This window comes from Cardiocondyla obscurior, linkage group LG06 (genome assembly GCF_019399895.1).
Source record: "Cardiocondyla obscurior isolate alpha-2009 linkage group LG06, Cobs3.1, whole genome shotgun sequence".
In the NCBI taxonomy this organism is placed as follows: Eukaryota; Metazoa; Arthropoda; class Insecta; order Hymenoptera; family Formicidae; genus Cardiocondyla; species Cardiocondyla obscurior.
In genome coordinates, this window is record NC_091869.1 from 5087986 (window position 1) to 5102811 (window position 14826).

The following is a 14826-nucleotide window of genomic DNA, read 5'->3' on the forward strand; positions in this document are numbered from 1 at the left end:
TAAGGGGAACTGAGTGTATCGTAAAATTATATATATTTATAAAAATATGATATTTATCACAGAATTTATGAATATCAGTTTTGTCAATATATCAAGCATCTCGAGTATAAAGTCTATATTATTATTCACTTTGGTGATATTCTGAATTTTTAATAAGAAGCCTGTGACGCGATTGTGATATGTTTAAACGTGATTTCTTATTTATTTATTTTTTTTTTTTTTTTTTGAAACTTTGCTTCAGTTGTAATATGAACACGCCTAATATCGTATAATATACACGACTTTTGCCATCACAGTTTTTGATATTGCACTAAAAATCGATACTTATTTTATATCTTATTTGTTAAAATCCGTAAAAATTACATAATAATAATTATATTTTCTCTACGCGGCATCATAAATTAATAACAGGCGATTTAATTATCTATTAAAAACTGTATTAAATCGACAGATATTTTTGTATTATATGACAGTTTATATATATGTATATTCGTAGTCACTGTTTGAAAGCTGTTTCTGCTAGTCGATTAAAAACATTAATAAGCGTAAATTAGAATTACATTTTTTTTTTTATTATTGAAGAAATTTAAATGCATATGTAGATTATGCTTCATCTATTAAGGCACTCTATACTGAAGCTTTTTCATGTAATATATTATCAGAATTGTTTTATTTTCGGCAGAATATATTTCTTGATTGTAAGTCAGAGTTTATAATCTAAACGAAATATATGAAACAATACGTATTTCTAGTGTATAAAAGGAAATATCGGCTTATGAACAATTTGTACTTGCAACTTAACATAAAATTTTATATTATGATGAATAATGTCTTTTTAAGACAAATGCTTTAATATACAATTTTGCTTAGGAATCCTTTAAGATTATGTGATAGTGTGCTTAATTACGTGAGCAATTTTATAATTACAGTTTAATTTTTATGCATATAACAGCAAGTTATAGGTATAACAGCTGGTTATATCTATAACAATATGTAACAGATTAAAATGGATAGAATAACGAATGTAATACTTAAGTAAAATTGTACATGTCACGAAGTATGCGCGACGGTAAAATCAATTTGCGATTCAAAATTCATTGATTCGCGATTTATCGTTTATGAACTGTACACATTAATCAATCGATCAATTCGTTAAAACTTGCACTCTTTAATTTCACTAAAATGAAACCCATTCCATAAATTAAACAGTAAACAATAAATGCAAACTCAATGAATTTATTCACAATTGACGAACTTGAAACACAAATTTTGCATAGTCTGGCGATAGTTTTAAAAATCACGATAGATAGTTTTACGTTCGTAGATTTTCATGAAACAAAGAGGAAGCTTTATTTTTATAACGATATAAAATAACGTGTAGATAGTTACGAAAGTCTACATCTATCTCGGTTTCCGGAAGGCACTGGTTGCAGCATACGTCTGCTTCTCTCCTCGTCGTCTAAGGAAGCTTGAAGAGCTTTAGCTAATGCTTCGTCCTCGGTCATCGTCCCTTGAAGGCTTCGGAACGGGTGCGAATTGCTGTTGCTGCTATTCTGCGATATTGTCGGTTGACTTTTCTTGTTCAACGCCTCTAACCTGCGCAGTCTCAGTGCCTCTTCCGCTCCGATGCATGCATGATCGGTTGGGTGTCTGTGCTTCAGGCAAAAATTGGCACCACACTCACTGCATTTAACCGGTACCATCTCCTTCACCTTGCATCCTTTCGAAGAACACTTGTTGGAGAACACTTTTCTGCGGCTTTCCCTGCAGTCGTTGTCTATATGCAACCCCACCGCCACATCTGGCAGATCACCACGTTTTATTGGTATAGGTGTGTCGCACAACGGGCACACGGGCACCTGTACATCCTTCTTGTACGCACTGGGGCAACTGTGGCTTGTATAAGTTATATGATCTGTGCAAAAGATTGACTGGCAAGCATCGCACTTGAGAGGTAAAAAATCTAAACGGTTGCACGTACTCTCGGAGCAGTGTTCTCCCAAATTTGGAAATTCCATTTCACTTGATGCACGTCTTTTTAAATATCTGCAAAAAAAAAAATAATTAAGCAATAAGATACAAATGTCTTATTTAAAAGATTAAAAGATACAATTTGCCGATCAACTGCGTTGGCTTTAAATCGCCATAGAAAATTAAATAAAAAAATTAATTAATAAATCCCGAATAAATAAGAACGATTTAAAAGACTACAATAAATTTTCCTGTACAATTTTTTTTTTTTTTTTAAACAATTGCACGCGGTACAATTGCATTACTGACAGAGCTTATTCTCGAAAGATATATCGACTTCAAGTTCAAATGCATCTATAATATAATACATGCGCCGCACGCGAGGCCAGACGTTGACGTGGAGGATCAGGGCGAAAGGTGCAGGAATTTATCGCGCAACTGCGACGACGAATTTCACGGCAACGTACCTTGACTCAGCCGAAACGAGAGGCAACGAGGACCTCGAGATTGCGGGATGCAACGCGCGAGATATCTTTTTTCCCCTTCGTCACCGTCGCTTACTTGACGTGCGGCTCCTTGAAACACACGTTCGCGCAATTAATCGCTTCGGTATTTCGCGATTGTACTGGAATTTTCGCTGACGCTTGACAGTAACCCTGACAGACCGTAACCGAGCTCGCTCTACACAGCCGCATGCACTGATAGGGGTCAGGCACGTGTACCTTCTTTATATATTCTTGCGCGACGATAGAAACCGATGACCAACGATGATCGACGATTTTCGGACCTACACTCTTGCGGAAGGAAAGTGCGAGCCGCGAGGATGCTTCGTCATCGAGGCCGCGGACGTGGATGACGTCGAACGCGAGCACAACGTCGCGACACCGCGACGGCCGCGTTCCGCGCGGACGTACAAGTGAATTAAAATCACCCGCTAGAATCGAAGAACATTACATTAAATGCGAAGAAAATGGAGTACGTCACCAGTGCATTTCTTATAATTATGTATTACCTCATTATTATATTAAATTGTAAATTAAATAATACTTAATAAAATTAATATTATCACGAAGATAATAATTTCATGTACAGTGCTAACACTAGACGTAAAATGTACAATATATCCTTCTTCACGCGCCTAAGACATTTGCAACTTTAAAAATAATGCCTTAAGGTATCGCGCTTCGTAAACGACCGTCCGTTTGCCTTGCGGTGAAACGTTCAACATGTCCTGTATGTCGAACGGCTGGTCGATCACCGTCATTATGTCCTTGCCGTAAACTAGAATTTCAGAAAAGAAAAAGCATAAGTATAAGTCAGTTGTTTAAAATCTTCAAATATCAAATCTTATTACGTATAGTAAAACTCGAGCTAAACTTATTAACGATTCGGTCATATATATTTTTAATACGGTTTCCCAATATGTCGAGCAATAAGAAATCAATAATTCTATTTATGTTAACGAGCCACTGCAAGTATCGCTTCGTGAGTAAAAACGAAGTGAAGGTACCTTCGCAGTGTTCTAAAAACTGAATGCATTCTTGCAATGTGGAGTCCTTCAGAACTACTAATTGCTTCGCCAATTGCTCCAGGAGCGATAGGAAACATCTCTTCGCGTAGAACCAGGTGTCGGTGCCAAGTTTCTTGTTGTACGGCTCCAAGCTCTTCATTACCCGCGATATGCCGAACTCGTAGTTGCCCTTGGAGCAGTACAGCGTCCCAATCACCAGGTTCACGATGCACAAGTGAAAAAACTTCTTGTCCTGGTCTTCAAACGACACCGCCTCCTCTTCTTTCTCGATTTTCTTCATCAGTTCCTCGGCCTCCGCGTTCTGCGAGGTCATGATGTAGCTGACGCAGAGATTTGCAAGAACTATCGCGCTCACGTCCAAAATCTGCAAGCAAACAATGTTAGATTGTGACAAAAGTTAAAAAAAAAAAAAAATTAATTATTAAAAATTAATTATTAAAAATTAATTAATTATTTTGCTTCTAACATTGTCGTATTTCTTTTTGACGATCGGCTCGTAAAAACGCGTTGCGTCTTTAAACTTGTTTTCCTGCATGAAAAGCGTGTGCGCAACGTTCAACTTCCACACGTCGTGCTCGTTACAGAACTCGACGCTTTTTTTGAAGATCTTCTCCACCTGGATGTAATTCTCTAGGTCCCAATAGATTTTCGCCTGTGCCATTAATACGGGAACGTATCGGTCGAGAGCTTCCTCGTAATCATTTACGGCCTTCTTTACGGCATTGTCATCGTGATTCAATCTCGCTTCCTGGACCTGCTTGGTCGCCTTGCGAAGCGCTTCCGTATGCTTATTAGCGAGATCGTCGAATTTACGATACGCTTCCTCCGGTGAAGTTTGCTGTGTTATTAATGCGTCCAGGAAGTCATATAAGTACTGAAAAAATAATGCACATTTAAATAATTTTAATCAAATATAATTAAAAAAAATTTTTTTAATTAATAAAATTATTCTAAAAATATTGATAAAAATATATTTACTTATTGGATGTTAATAATATAATAAATCATAAGTCAAAATACTATATTTTTTAATACCTAAAGTGTGCACACGGACATATTATATATACATATATATAACACATATTGATATAGTACGGCTCTGCGTTTGTTGATAGAAACGTAACCTAAAAAACGAAATTTTTTCTTTCTATCGATTTTACACTTGCCGAAACGTCGCCAGCTGCACGCGAATAATATTTCAATGGAAAATTGAAGCAAGATGACGAAGTGTGAGCTCAATCAGATATTCTTAGGCGAAATCGCGTCCGTGCAAAATTATGGAGCGTTTGTTAGGATACCAGGCACCTCGCAGCAGGGCTTAATACACCGGTCGCAGGTGCGTATTTAACAGACTCTTTATGAGAGTATACATTCCTTAGAGTGATCGTAATCTACTGATTTCTATGCAATTCTTTGTCAGGTAAGCACCGCTCATGTCGACAATGTTGCAGACGTCTTGCAAAAAGGTGAACGAGTTTGGTGTAAGGTAATCTCTTTGGGGGAGGATGGCAAGATAGGGTTGTCCATGAAGCATGTGAAACAGGGAAACGGCACGGATCTTGACCCTAACGGCGTCGAGCTGCAAAGAGACTTGCAACGGAGAAAGATTCCCGGGACTGCTCAACGCAAAACTATACAGCTAGAAGCGGTATTGAATACCACGTGTACTAAATGTGGTACCAGGGGACATTTGTCGAAAGACTGCTTCATGTCACCTGACGGCAAAAAGTACGAACTGATTCCTGAGATTGAGGAAGAGAGTATTCCAGAATCGAACAGTGAAAACACTGTGAAGACGGTGGAAAAAAAGCACAAATCAAAGAAAAAAAAAAGAAAGTCAAAGAAAGGCAAACAATCCACCGATAACAGCGACATGGAAGACAATGAGAGGAGAAAGAAAAAGAAAAAGAAATTTTCTAAGGAACTTAAGAAGCGTAGGAGGAAACACAGCAGTAGTTCGAGTGACTCTTTAAATAGTTCCGACGATATAAAGGCTCACAAGAGAAAACATTCGGAAGATTACGAAACTCGTACTAAAAAGTGTAAACATTCTAAAACTAAGCGTTCAGATTAATTGACGCGAATCAAACTTTTTTATAAATATAATTTTCAATATTATATCCTACGTTGCATGTTGTGATTTGTATATAATATGCACATAATATAGCTTATTTTAAATGCTCAAATTGATGTTTAGCAAATAAATGGTTATAAAAATTGAACTTACTGGCGTTAGGTATTTATAAGTCAGATGTACATTTTCGGCTAGAACATCGGCGGCGAGATCGTAGTATTGATATTTACAATAGAGAAGCAGCAAGTTGGCAAAGGTTTCAGGCGGAAATGGGTTTTGCTGTAGCAAAAACTGCAGTTTCTCGAACCCTTCGCTCGGTTTTGTGTCCATATTTATTAACGCCTGATTATGCAAGGTAACAGCGTCGAGCTCCTCTTCCGAGCGCGGTGGCATATCCGTTAACGCTTCTTTCGCCGCATCGTCTACAATATTAAAAGCCTATATAATATATATCGATAAAAGTTTTCAGAATTGTAAGTGACATAAAAGTACAATTTTGTAACTGATACTCGATGGCGGCCTTTAGGTTGAATGCCTCGGTCAGAGCTGTTTCGTGCAGAGTTAATGTATTTCCGACACTTCGAACTTCGATACCTTCAGTGGCCATTCCTACGCTCAGCTCTGGATGCTCCCTTATACCATGCTCAATAATACTAGCTAAAAATTAATTAAAAACTCGATCGAGAATGAGCAAGCAAATGTATAATTAATATTAATAAAATTCGCAATAGAATCATACCGATGTGTTTCAGCGATGCCGCATACTCTTTGAGCTTGAAATAGCAGAGGGCAACGTTATACGACAAATGAGGTTTAAATCCCGCGATTTGTAAGGCATTCGCGAACTTCTTGAGGGCTTGTTCGTACTGTTCCTCCTAGAAACGCAATCGTGTATATTTTTTGTTAAGCGCTGCCTGCCAGATATTTTTACCTTGTACAAGAGACATCCCAGGTTGATTTCTGTATCAACGTCATCAGCGGGACATTGATCGACGAGATTTTTTGCAGCTACCATATCTTCCTGGCCATACTTTATAGCTGCTTGCAGTTTCTTCACTTTAAATTCTAAGTTACTTTGATTGATAATACTTGAGCACACTGCCCATGCCTCCGGATACATGCAAGCTTGATGCAAGGATTGAGCATAATAAAGTTTATACAGATTCTCGTCAGGACATAGTTGAACAAGCTTCTCATAGCACTGCGCTGCGGCTATAAAATCTTGTGTGTAAAAGTAACAATGAGCCAGAAGGGATAAACAAGGTCTGGACTGAAAAAAAATAAGCAAAAAATTATTTTTATTTAACGCTGACAACGTTTATGCGAGCTAGAATATGCAATATTGACTAACATATACATACATTGGGATAAGAATCTAAAAGATTCAGTAAAACTTTAATACTTTCGGTATATCGTTGTTCTTTTATCTGAAACAGTGTTATTTAGTTACACAACGTCCCATTTACATGTTACATGTTAAAAATTAAGAAAAAAAAAATTTTGAACACATTATTTCGAAATTAGTCCTCTTTTTAAAACAACTTTACGATTTAATTCGGAACTATGTTGAATTGACGATTTTAAATGTGATATATGCATATATAATCGTACATATAATTAAATATACCATAAGATATATTATTTTTGAATATTCTCCGTCTTTTATGTGCACATTTTCTATAAACGTAGACATAATAAAAATGAATAAAGCACAAAAATTTCAACAACTAGTTAATGTTCTTTGCTTTACTGTAATATTCGTGCACAACATATGAATCATGTGATTAAGCAAGCATTATTGTTTTGGCAGGAGGCTACATTCGTTGCCAAGGAAACAGTGCCGGTGAATATACAAGCTTAAAATATCTTTAATTTATGTTCACATCGTTATACTAATGTTAATATTTTTTTTTAATATAAATCTCGTACATAATAAATCATTGCAAGTAAAAATATGTTATACATTGCAAATTGTGATTAAAAAAATCTATCTCCATTTACACATATCTACATACAATTGCTAAAAATATACAATTTATAAAATAAGACGTACATATTATATTGAAAGAGAAGGGCATTTATTGCCACAACAATTTGTTTGCTTCGCACAATTTGTCGTTTTTAATTTGTTCCAAAACAGCCGTCAAATTATTAACTTTATTGGTCATGACTTGCAGTTTTTGTTCCTGTGTCTTTAACAACTCAGTAACGTCTGAAAAATTCTTCTGGAGTGTTTCTAAATGCTCATTTGTAACAGACATGTTCAGAATTTTCACTGGTTTTGTAACAACTCTTGTCATCTGCAACAATCATTATTAATAAGAGTAAGACATGTAAACAGAAAACAAAGTGATAACTAGCAGTTTTGTAAAATACACTTACCTGTATTTCATTAGTAAGTTCAATACACTTTGCCAATTCCTCTGCACAATGCAGCGGATATCTCTCCCGAGCGTCGCACACATTAAACACAGCATCTTCGCACTGTTGCTCAAGATCATCTGAACTCGGAATAAACATAAATCAATTATACAAAGTAATTTTAGTTTTCTGAGAGATTTCTCCTTTATCAAGAAATGTTATATTAAAACTAAACAAAACACTTACCCATTTTTTAGATGTATTAAATCGGACTCTCACGATTGACGTCGCATTTCTAGGATCGTCATACCTTTGAAAGCAGAGAAATAAAATTTAGAATGTTAAAGTACTCCACGGACAAATTAAGTCCTCAAACGTACGTACAATAAAATATCTTGCCAGAAAAATTACTCTGTAGCACCGCAGAGAAAAATAAAATCAACGATGCTCCACTCCGTTCATCACGACAGACTTCAGTGGAATTCGTTGCGAATTCGTAGTTCAACTAATTTATACGTGCCCATGTGCGAGACTGCAATTTGCGGACGAGACGAAGTCCCGAGAATTAAATCATGATCGTTTATCAAAACGAGCGAAACTGCGTCGAGACGCGAGGAAGCCTAGCTCATCCCTGATTCCTTCATTTTGGAAATTACAGTTGATGCTGTCAGATGCTGTCCCGCCTGTCCCGCCAACAAAGGGATATTTTTTTCTTTGGCAGGCGTACCACAGCCAGCTCGCGTTAACTAAAAGCACATACTATAGAACGAGTCGACTGGGTACGTTCGGGGTTTTCGCGAAGATTTTCGGTATTCGCACACTTCAGCATTATCTTGTTTTCTATTTTTTTCTTCGCTAAAGGCCTATCCAGACAAACTTGCAGTAAGTGCATAAACATTATGCATAAAGAAATTATAAAAGTAATTCCGTAAAAATAATCGAATTCTTGAAACGAAAAAATCGCGAGCGAAACATCGCGGGCAAAGATGGTTACCCTGACCTCTAACCTTCTCGCGTGTTAAGAAACTGTCTGAATTGTCAAAAATTAATCAACCACGTAATTCTCATCGCCTGCGGGAAATCGTTTAATTTAGGGGGCAGGGGGGGAGGAGTGCGGTTAAAAAAAGGTGCATGATTGGTGGACATCGGTAAGCGTTTGTCATCGTGACTGGAACAACATTGAATTCATTCGATTCGCCGTGCCAATCAGTGCCAATCGTCCGAGTGCGTTCGAGCGAGATAAGGTGAGATGAGCCGCAGCGATCTCGACACCGACGAGAAACCTTCCGCCGACGTGGCGATTACCGTCTAACTTCGCCCGCGGCGACGCGACCCGCAGGAGATAAGGCTCGCCGTATCGCCATTAGATTGCGGCACGAGTGCCGTTATCCGTCTATACCAGAATAACAGTTAAATCGTCTCTAAATTACGCCGCACGTACTACAAAGCTACGACCCATCGTCCCCACTACTCGCTCAACAAAGTCCTCGCCGACGTTGGTTGACGACAACGACAGTTCCGGCGAGATTCTGCTGACCTGCAGATAGCGCGGAGACGTGGCTGCGCAACCTCGGCTGACGGGACCACCGCGAGACCGACACTAGTGGCACCGAGTGGCACGGGTGAAAAGAGTACGCCCGACACTCGCGGTCGACCGCGCCGGCAAGATGAGCTACCTGAAGGCGACGGGCACTGCCATCATCTACATCGGCCTGTTCCTGGCGGTGATCACATTCATGCCCGGACTACCGCCGGACACCGAATTTCGCGAGTTCAGGTAACTGCGATTGATTTCAGACTCTGGAGTCTCGAGATCCTGATACGTTAGGAAGCTGTGTATCCTGCAATTTTTTTTTTAATTAAAAAAAATTTTTTTTTTTATGTAATATTTGACGTACTTTTACTGGTTTTTATCCTTGAAATGTCCATTACTTTGTTAACCATGACTGTAAGAAAATATGATTAGTATTCTACAATGACCTTAATCCCCTCTACAATTTTGCAGCGTGACACCGCAGCGCGATGTCGATCCTAAAGTAGGCCCGAAGTATCGCTTGAATAACGTCGAGAAACTATTTAATGGCGAGATTAATTCTCCGGAGTGCTTTGACTCTTATAACGGACAACTCTACACCGGCGTCCACGGTGGCTATGTCTTGAGGATTGATGAAGATCGCACGGTACCGATTGCCAAGTTCGGTGAAAGATGCGGTGTGTTATAAAAATTAATTCTTTTTTTTTTTTTAGTCGGGTAAGATTATTCAAAATACATTAAGAACGCGATACATTGACGTACATATATGATAAATTAAAAAACAAGTTTAGCATAATTAGAAAAAAAATTAGAACGATAAAAAAACTAACATTTTTTTTATTTAGTTTACTACTGAAAGAAATACTTTGATACACAGATAAAACACTGTATTGGGACCGGTTTTATAAATATCCATTAATCAATATTTTTTTAAGTTGGGAAATAATTTTTGAGTTGAGAGATAAATTATTTAACTAATTTATCAACGGTGTGAGATAAATATTTAATCTCGGAGATAAGTTTTAAAACTTGTTTATTTTTTGTGTAAAAACACGATGTATAATATTCGTATATTTATTAATGTTATATATATATATAAATTTTTCTATATTTAAATAAATGTTTATATTTTTTTCTAAATATAATTTAAAAAAAGAAGAAAAAAAAAGAAATAGAATGATACTAAATTCAGATTTGAAATACCAGTGTTTTTTAGCTTCTTTATGAATATGTAATTTTCAGATGAATTGTAAATCACCTCTGAATAAATAATGACAAATGCAATTTTAATATCATATCTATGTATATGAATAGACGATTAAAAATTATATAAATATGTTGATAATTTTTATGGCGTGTCTAGACAGTTAAAACTGTTCATTAGCATTATATGATGTAACAATGTAACTAATAACATAAATATGATGGAATAATTTGGTATATTTTCTTATTGAATTTGCAGATGGTATTTGGCAAGAGCAAAAATGTGGAAGACCATTGGGAATGAAGTTTTGTCCAAAAGGCAATTTATATGTGAACGACGTCTACTACGGAATTTTTAAAGTAGATGTTGCAACAGGAGAATATAAAAATGTAGTAAACATTTCTAAGCCAATTGATGGAAAGCTTCCATTGACACCTAACAGTATAGATATAGCGAAAAATGGAGATCTTTATTGGACTCACAGCAGCTCAGATTTCAATCTTGCAGATATAGTAATGTCGCTTTTAGCAAATCCTTCAGGAAGGTAAAAACATAAATAATAATTATGACTAACAATTGTTTTTTTTTGTTTTCATGCATATAAAATTAATGTATACTTATAATAATTGTATTAATTGTAGGCTTATCCGCTATAATGCAGCTAAAAAGAAAAACGAGGTACTGATGCGGGACCTTGCATTTGCGAACGGAGTCAAGTTAAGCGACGACGAGAGTTTCGTAATTGCGGCAGAAACGCTAAGAAATCGTATTGTGAAATACAATTTGAAAGGCCCAAAAGCAGGGCAGCAGGAAATTTTCATTGATGGATTACCGGGTTTACCAGACAACATTCACAGCGATGGTCAAGGTGGTTTTCTCATTTCTTTGGTCATGGATAATCATCCCGATCATCCTCAACTTCTTCAGTCTTTAACGCCACATCCGTATTTGAGAAAAATGATACTACGTTTGTTTGTAATAATGGAACTGCCGTTTAAATTGTTGCATAATATTTATCCTAATAGTTATGCAGAGAGACTTTTACATGCGATAGGATCATTCCAAAGCATTGAGTTTATTTTACCAAATTTGGTAAAGAGTCTTGTGTTAAGAGTGGATGCATCGGGTAATTTGATTGAAATCATTACTTCAACTGATAATTCATTTCACCATATAAGTTCAGCTTATATACACGATGGGTATTTATGGTTTGGTAGTCCATGGTTAAACTATTTATCGAGAGTTCCATTGAAACAGGCTTTTCCCGACTTAGCCGATAGTGCGAAACAATCGCGAATAAAGAACGAGAAGCAACCGCCAAATGCCGCTGCTTCAGATGTAAAAACCGAAAGAGTGAAACGAAATACGGATTCTGCAACAAAACCAACTATCACTCCTACAACAACACCTAAGCCGACAACTACTACGACACCTAAGCCAACTGCTGCTCCTACGACACCCAAGCCAACTGCTGCTCCTACGACACCCAAGCCAACCGCTGCGCCGAAGCCATCGCCAGCTTCTAAAGCAGACGAACCTCCTTCAGGTAATAGAAACGCAAAACCGTCGTCTACGAATACAGAAGCTAAAAAGGATAATGCAAAATCTAACACGAAAACAAATTCTCCAAAATCTGAAGAGAATAACAAAGATAATGCTGATAAAGTGCAATCCAAGAAGAATGTAAAAGTGGAGCAGGGTGCAAAGCAAACGGGACAAAAATCACAACCCGAGAAAGCTAAACGAGTTGAAAAAAACCGTCCGAAAGACGATCTTTAATAACAAAGTAAACTGTAATATATTTGTGATACCACCAACACTTGTTGAACGGTACACTCCATTTTTCATTCCATTAGAGAAAAACAGGTTGAGGATATATAGATTAACTTCCTATAGATTTGCTTGATATCCATTAATATCATTCGTATTATATTCATCATTTTCATGTTATATACAAGTTTCATGTGATCTATTAAGTGATTCAATTGCAAAAAAACTTACATTTAAAAAAATGTTGATTTTATAGAACGTTTTAGTACTTTTGTGAGTAAAAAGTATTTTTCATTATATAATTTTTTAATATCTATTTAGTACACTCAACGGAATATAATACAATTTAAAAAATTATAGCTTCTATATAAAGTAAAAACTATATCATAAAAGTTACGTATTGTGATATAAAAGTTATATTTCGTAAACCGTAAATTATTTCGTGAAAAATAAATTTTTACTTAAACTCTAAGAAAACTAAAGATTTTTTTTTTAACGATGATAGTCACAATTGTAGAAGTTTTAGAAACATTTTAATGAAAAAATTAATGTTTTAATCTTTAAACTTCAACTTGATTATTTTTATAACTAATTTATATAAAAAAAAAAAACATATCTTTGAATTTTTTTTATATTATTAATTTTTTAAAGTACAAAATTACATTCTCAGTTGTACTTACGGTGATGGACAACTGTATGTTCTAGAGAGTAGAATGAAATTGGGAAATACACATTACAGGAATCTATCAGCTTTACTACATGATTAAGAATAAGAATGAAAATTTAAAGAAAGTAATATGTTGATGATTGTAATGTATATATAAAGTTAAAAAGTCGTTTCTGCAAATTTTATTATACGTTTTTCATTGATATAGTATATACTTTTTATATTTTATATTGTACTTGTATCACAATCTAAATGACTTGAGAATTTGTTAATTTTTTTTTTTTTAATATATGTAATTTTAATTACTGTAAACATTGTCGTTTTAGCTTTGTAGCTTTGCTTTCGACTTTAAATATGCTAAGTATATATGTGTTAAATATCAATTTAAAAGCTGGAAGTTCAAATAATTTTTTTCAAGGAACTAAGTGATACTCTTTATTAAGATAAGTTGGCTATTTTGTACCTTTGCAAGAAATAATTTTTTATAAGTCTATTTTTCTATATTACATTTCTCATTAATACAGATAATATCTACGGTAATTGTGGATATTAAAATATAATGCATACAAGTTTCGCGCGCGCAATATTAAGGATAAACAAAGTAAATATAATATATATAGTTAAATAATTGATATAAATGTTTTTGTTAAGTTAGTCGATTACAAATAATAATCGACTTTGTTATATGGTATCTGGTGAGAGACGTAAGATAATTATATAAGAACTGTACAGTTTGGCAACTACATAAATAAAATTGACTTTTTCGATAGTTATCACTTGTACAAATGTTTAATATTTCATTCGAATATTAATCTTTAAATTATTTTTACATTATGTAGGTATTAGAATATAATTAAACTTTTTAAAACACTAGAACGAACCATGTGCACACTTCGCGTGCGCTATTTTTCAAAAGGTTCCAATTCGTGCGCGTCATTATAATTGGGGACATTAATTAATTATAATAATTTCTATATGATGATTACATTATAATTGTGTAATCTATTGTCAACGACGTGTTATCGGTTCAAGAGACTCAATTACAAACTACGAAAAAAAATCATTCGACTCACCAATCTGCATGAGCGTCAGCGGAGTTGAAGAATTCTGCCGGTGGCTGTAACATAAAAAGGAAAATATTAATGTAGACATGCTAGTTAGTTCATAAGTTTAACAAAAAAAAGTAAAAGTTTTTTTTTTAATTTAATTTAAAAAATTGATATTCACCTAAAAGTTGCTCCGCCGATGCATGATGCCCCCCGGGCCTGCTCCTCCTCTCAGATGGGACGTGATGAGTCATCCTTCCGCGCACAAGACACTCGCGAGATAGTCCACGACACTCCCGACCGTCGAATCCTCGAATTCGACGCAGGAAACGGACTACGACGTAAAGCAAAGTCTAAGATCACGCACAGATGCCTCGACATCTTCGTTTCGAACTCTCCGCGTGACCGCATGTTCTCTCGTACGCAGTAAAAACACGAGTCACGTAATTCGTTGGGAGCTCGCTATTAGGCAATCCATGAAGCGCTGTGATTGTTCTACGCGCTAGAGAAACTACGCATCGACCAATCACGACGTTTCACTAGACACATGTACATACAAGATGATAAATCGTGAGTGCTAATTCAACTAATTCACCACCATTCACACCACTTTACATCATTTTTTTATAGATAGGATTAGATATGGCTATTGTTTATTTCAAATTTTT

At 35.7% G+C, this 14826-nt stretch overlaps 5 protein-coding genes across 7 annotated transcripts; 2 read left to right on the forward strand and 3 right to left on the reverse strand.

Annotated features, from left to right (window-relative positions):
- Positions 1-193: 193 nt before the first annotated feature.
- LOC139103264 (AN1-type zinc finger protein 2A) lies at positions 194-2798 on the reverse strand. Of its 2 annotated transcripts, none has more exons than XM_070657762.1 (2): positions 2694-2798; positions 194-2046 (listed from the first exon to the last, which is right to left on the reverse strand). In XM_070657762.1, the coding sequence occupies exon 2, from the start codon at positions 2016-2018 to the stop codon at positions 1386-1388; it is 633 nt and encodes a 210-aa protein (XP_070513863.1). In that variant the 5' UTR covers positions 2019-2046; positions 2694-2798; the 3' UTR covers positions 194-1385. The 2 variants fall into 2 exon arrangements, with proteins under 2 accessions (XP_070513863.1, XP_070513862.1); XM_070657761.1 differs by having other exon boundaries at positions 2439-2702.
- On the reverse strand, positions 2637-7288 carry Ttc30 (tetratricopeptide repeat domain 30). Its single transcript, XM_070657734.1, has 9 exons — positions 7204-7288; positions 6938-7003; positions 6508-6846; positions 6316-6451; positions 6069-6233; positions 5730-5998; positions 3969-4376; positions 3482-3866; positions 2637-3252 (listed from the first exon to the last, which is right to left on the reverse strand). The coding sequence occupies exons 1-9, from the start codon at positions 7267-7269 to the stop codon at positions 3110-3112; spliced, it is 1977 nt and encodes a 658-aa protein (XP_070513835.1). The 5' UTR covers positions 7270-7288; the 3' UTR covers positions 2637-3109.
- On the forward strand, positions 4622-5724 carry LOC139103261 (zinc finger CCHC domain-containing protein 17). The gene is made up of 2 exons (XM_070657758.1): positions 4622-4838; positions 4923-5724. Exons 1-2 carry the CDS (start codon positions 4722-4724, stop codon positions 5574-5576), a joined length of 771 nt encoding a protein of 256 aa, XP_070513859.1. The 5' UTR covers positions 4622-4721; the 3' UTR covers positions 5577-5724.
- A 338-nt stretch (positions 7289-7626) lies between the features above and the next one.
- Positions 7627-14655, reverse strand: LOC139103267 (uncharacterized). 2 transcript variants are annotated; one of them, XM_070657765.1, is made up of 5 exons: positions 14340-14655; positions 14186-14229; positions 8184-8247; positions 7959-8077; positions 7627-7876 (listed from the first exon to the last, which is right to left on the reverse strand). In XM_070657765.1, exons 3-5 carry the CDS (start codon positions 8185-8187, stop codon positions 7655-7657), a joined length of 345 nt encoding a protein of 114 aa, XP_070513866.1. In that variant the 5' UTR covers positions 8188-8247; positions 14186-14229; positions 14340-14655; the 3' UTR covers positions 7627-7654. The 2 variants fall into 2 exon arrangements, with proteins under 2 accessions (XP_070513866.1, XP_070513865.1); XM_070657764.1 differs by lacking the exons at positions 14186-14229; positions 14340-14655 and adding an exon at positions 8322-8717.
- LOC139103257 (adipocyte plasma membrane-associated protein Hemomucin) lies at positions 9454-13885 on the forward strand. The gene is made up of 4 exons (XM_070657752.1): positions 9454-9714; positions 9943-10148; positions 10934-11219; positions 11317-13885. Exons 1-4 carry the CDS (start codon positions 9605-9607, stop codon positions 12452-12454), a joined length of 1740 nt encoding a protein of 579 aa, XP_070513853.1. The 5' UTR covers positions 9454-9604; the 3' UTR covers positions 12455-13885.
- Positions 14656-14826: the final 171 nt, after the last annotated feature.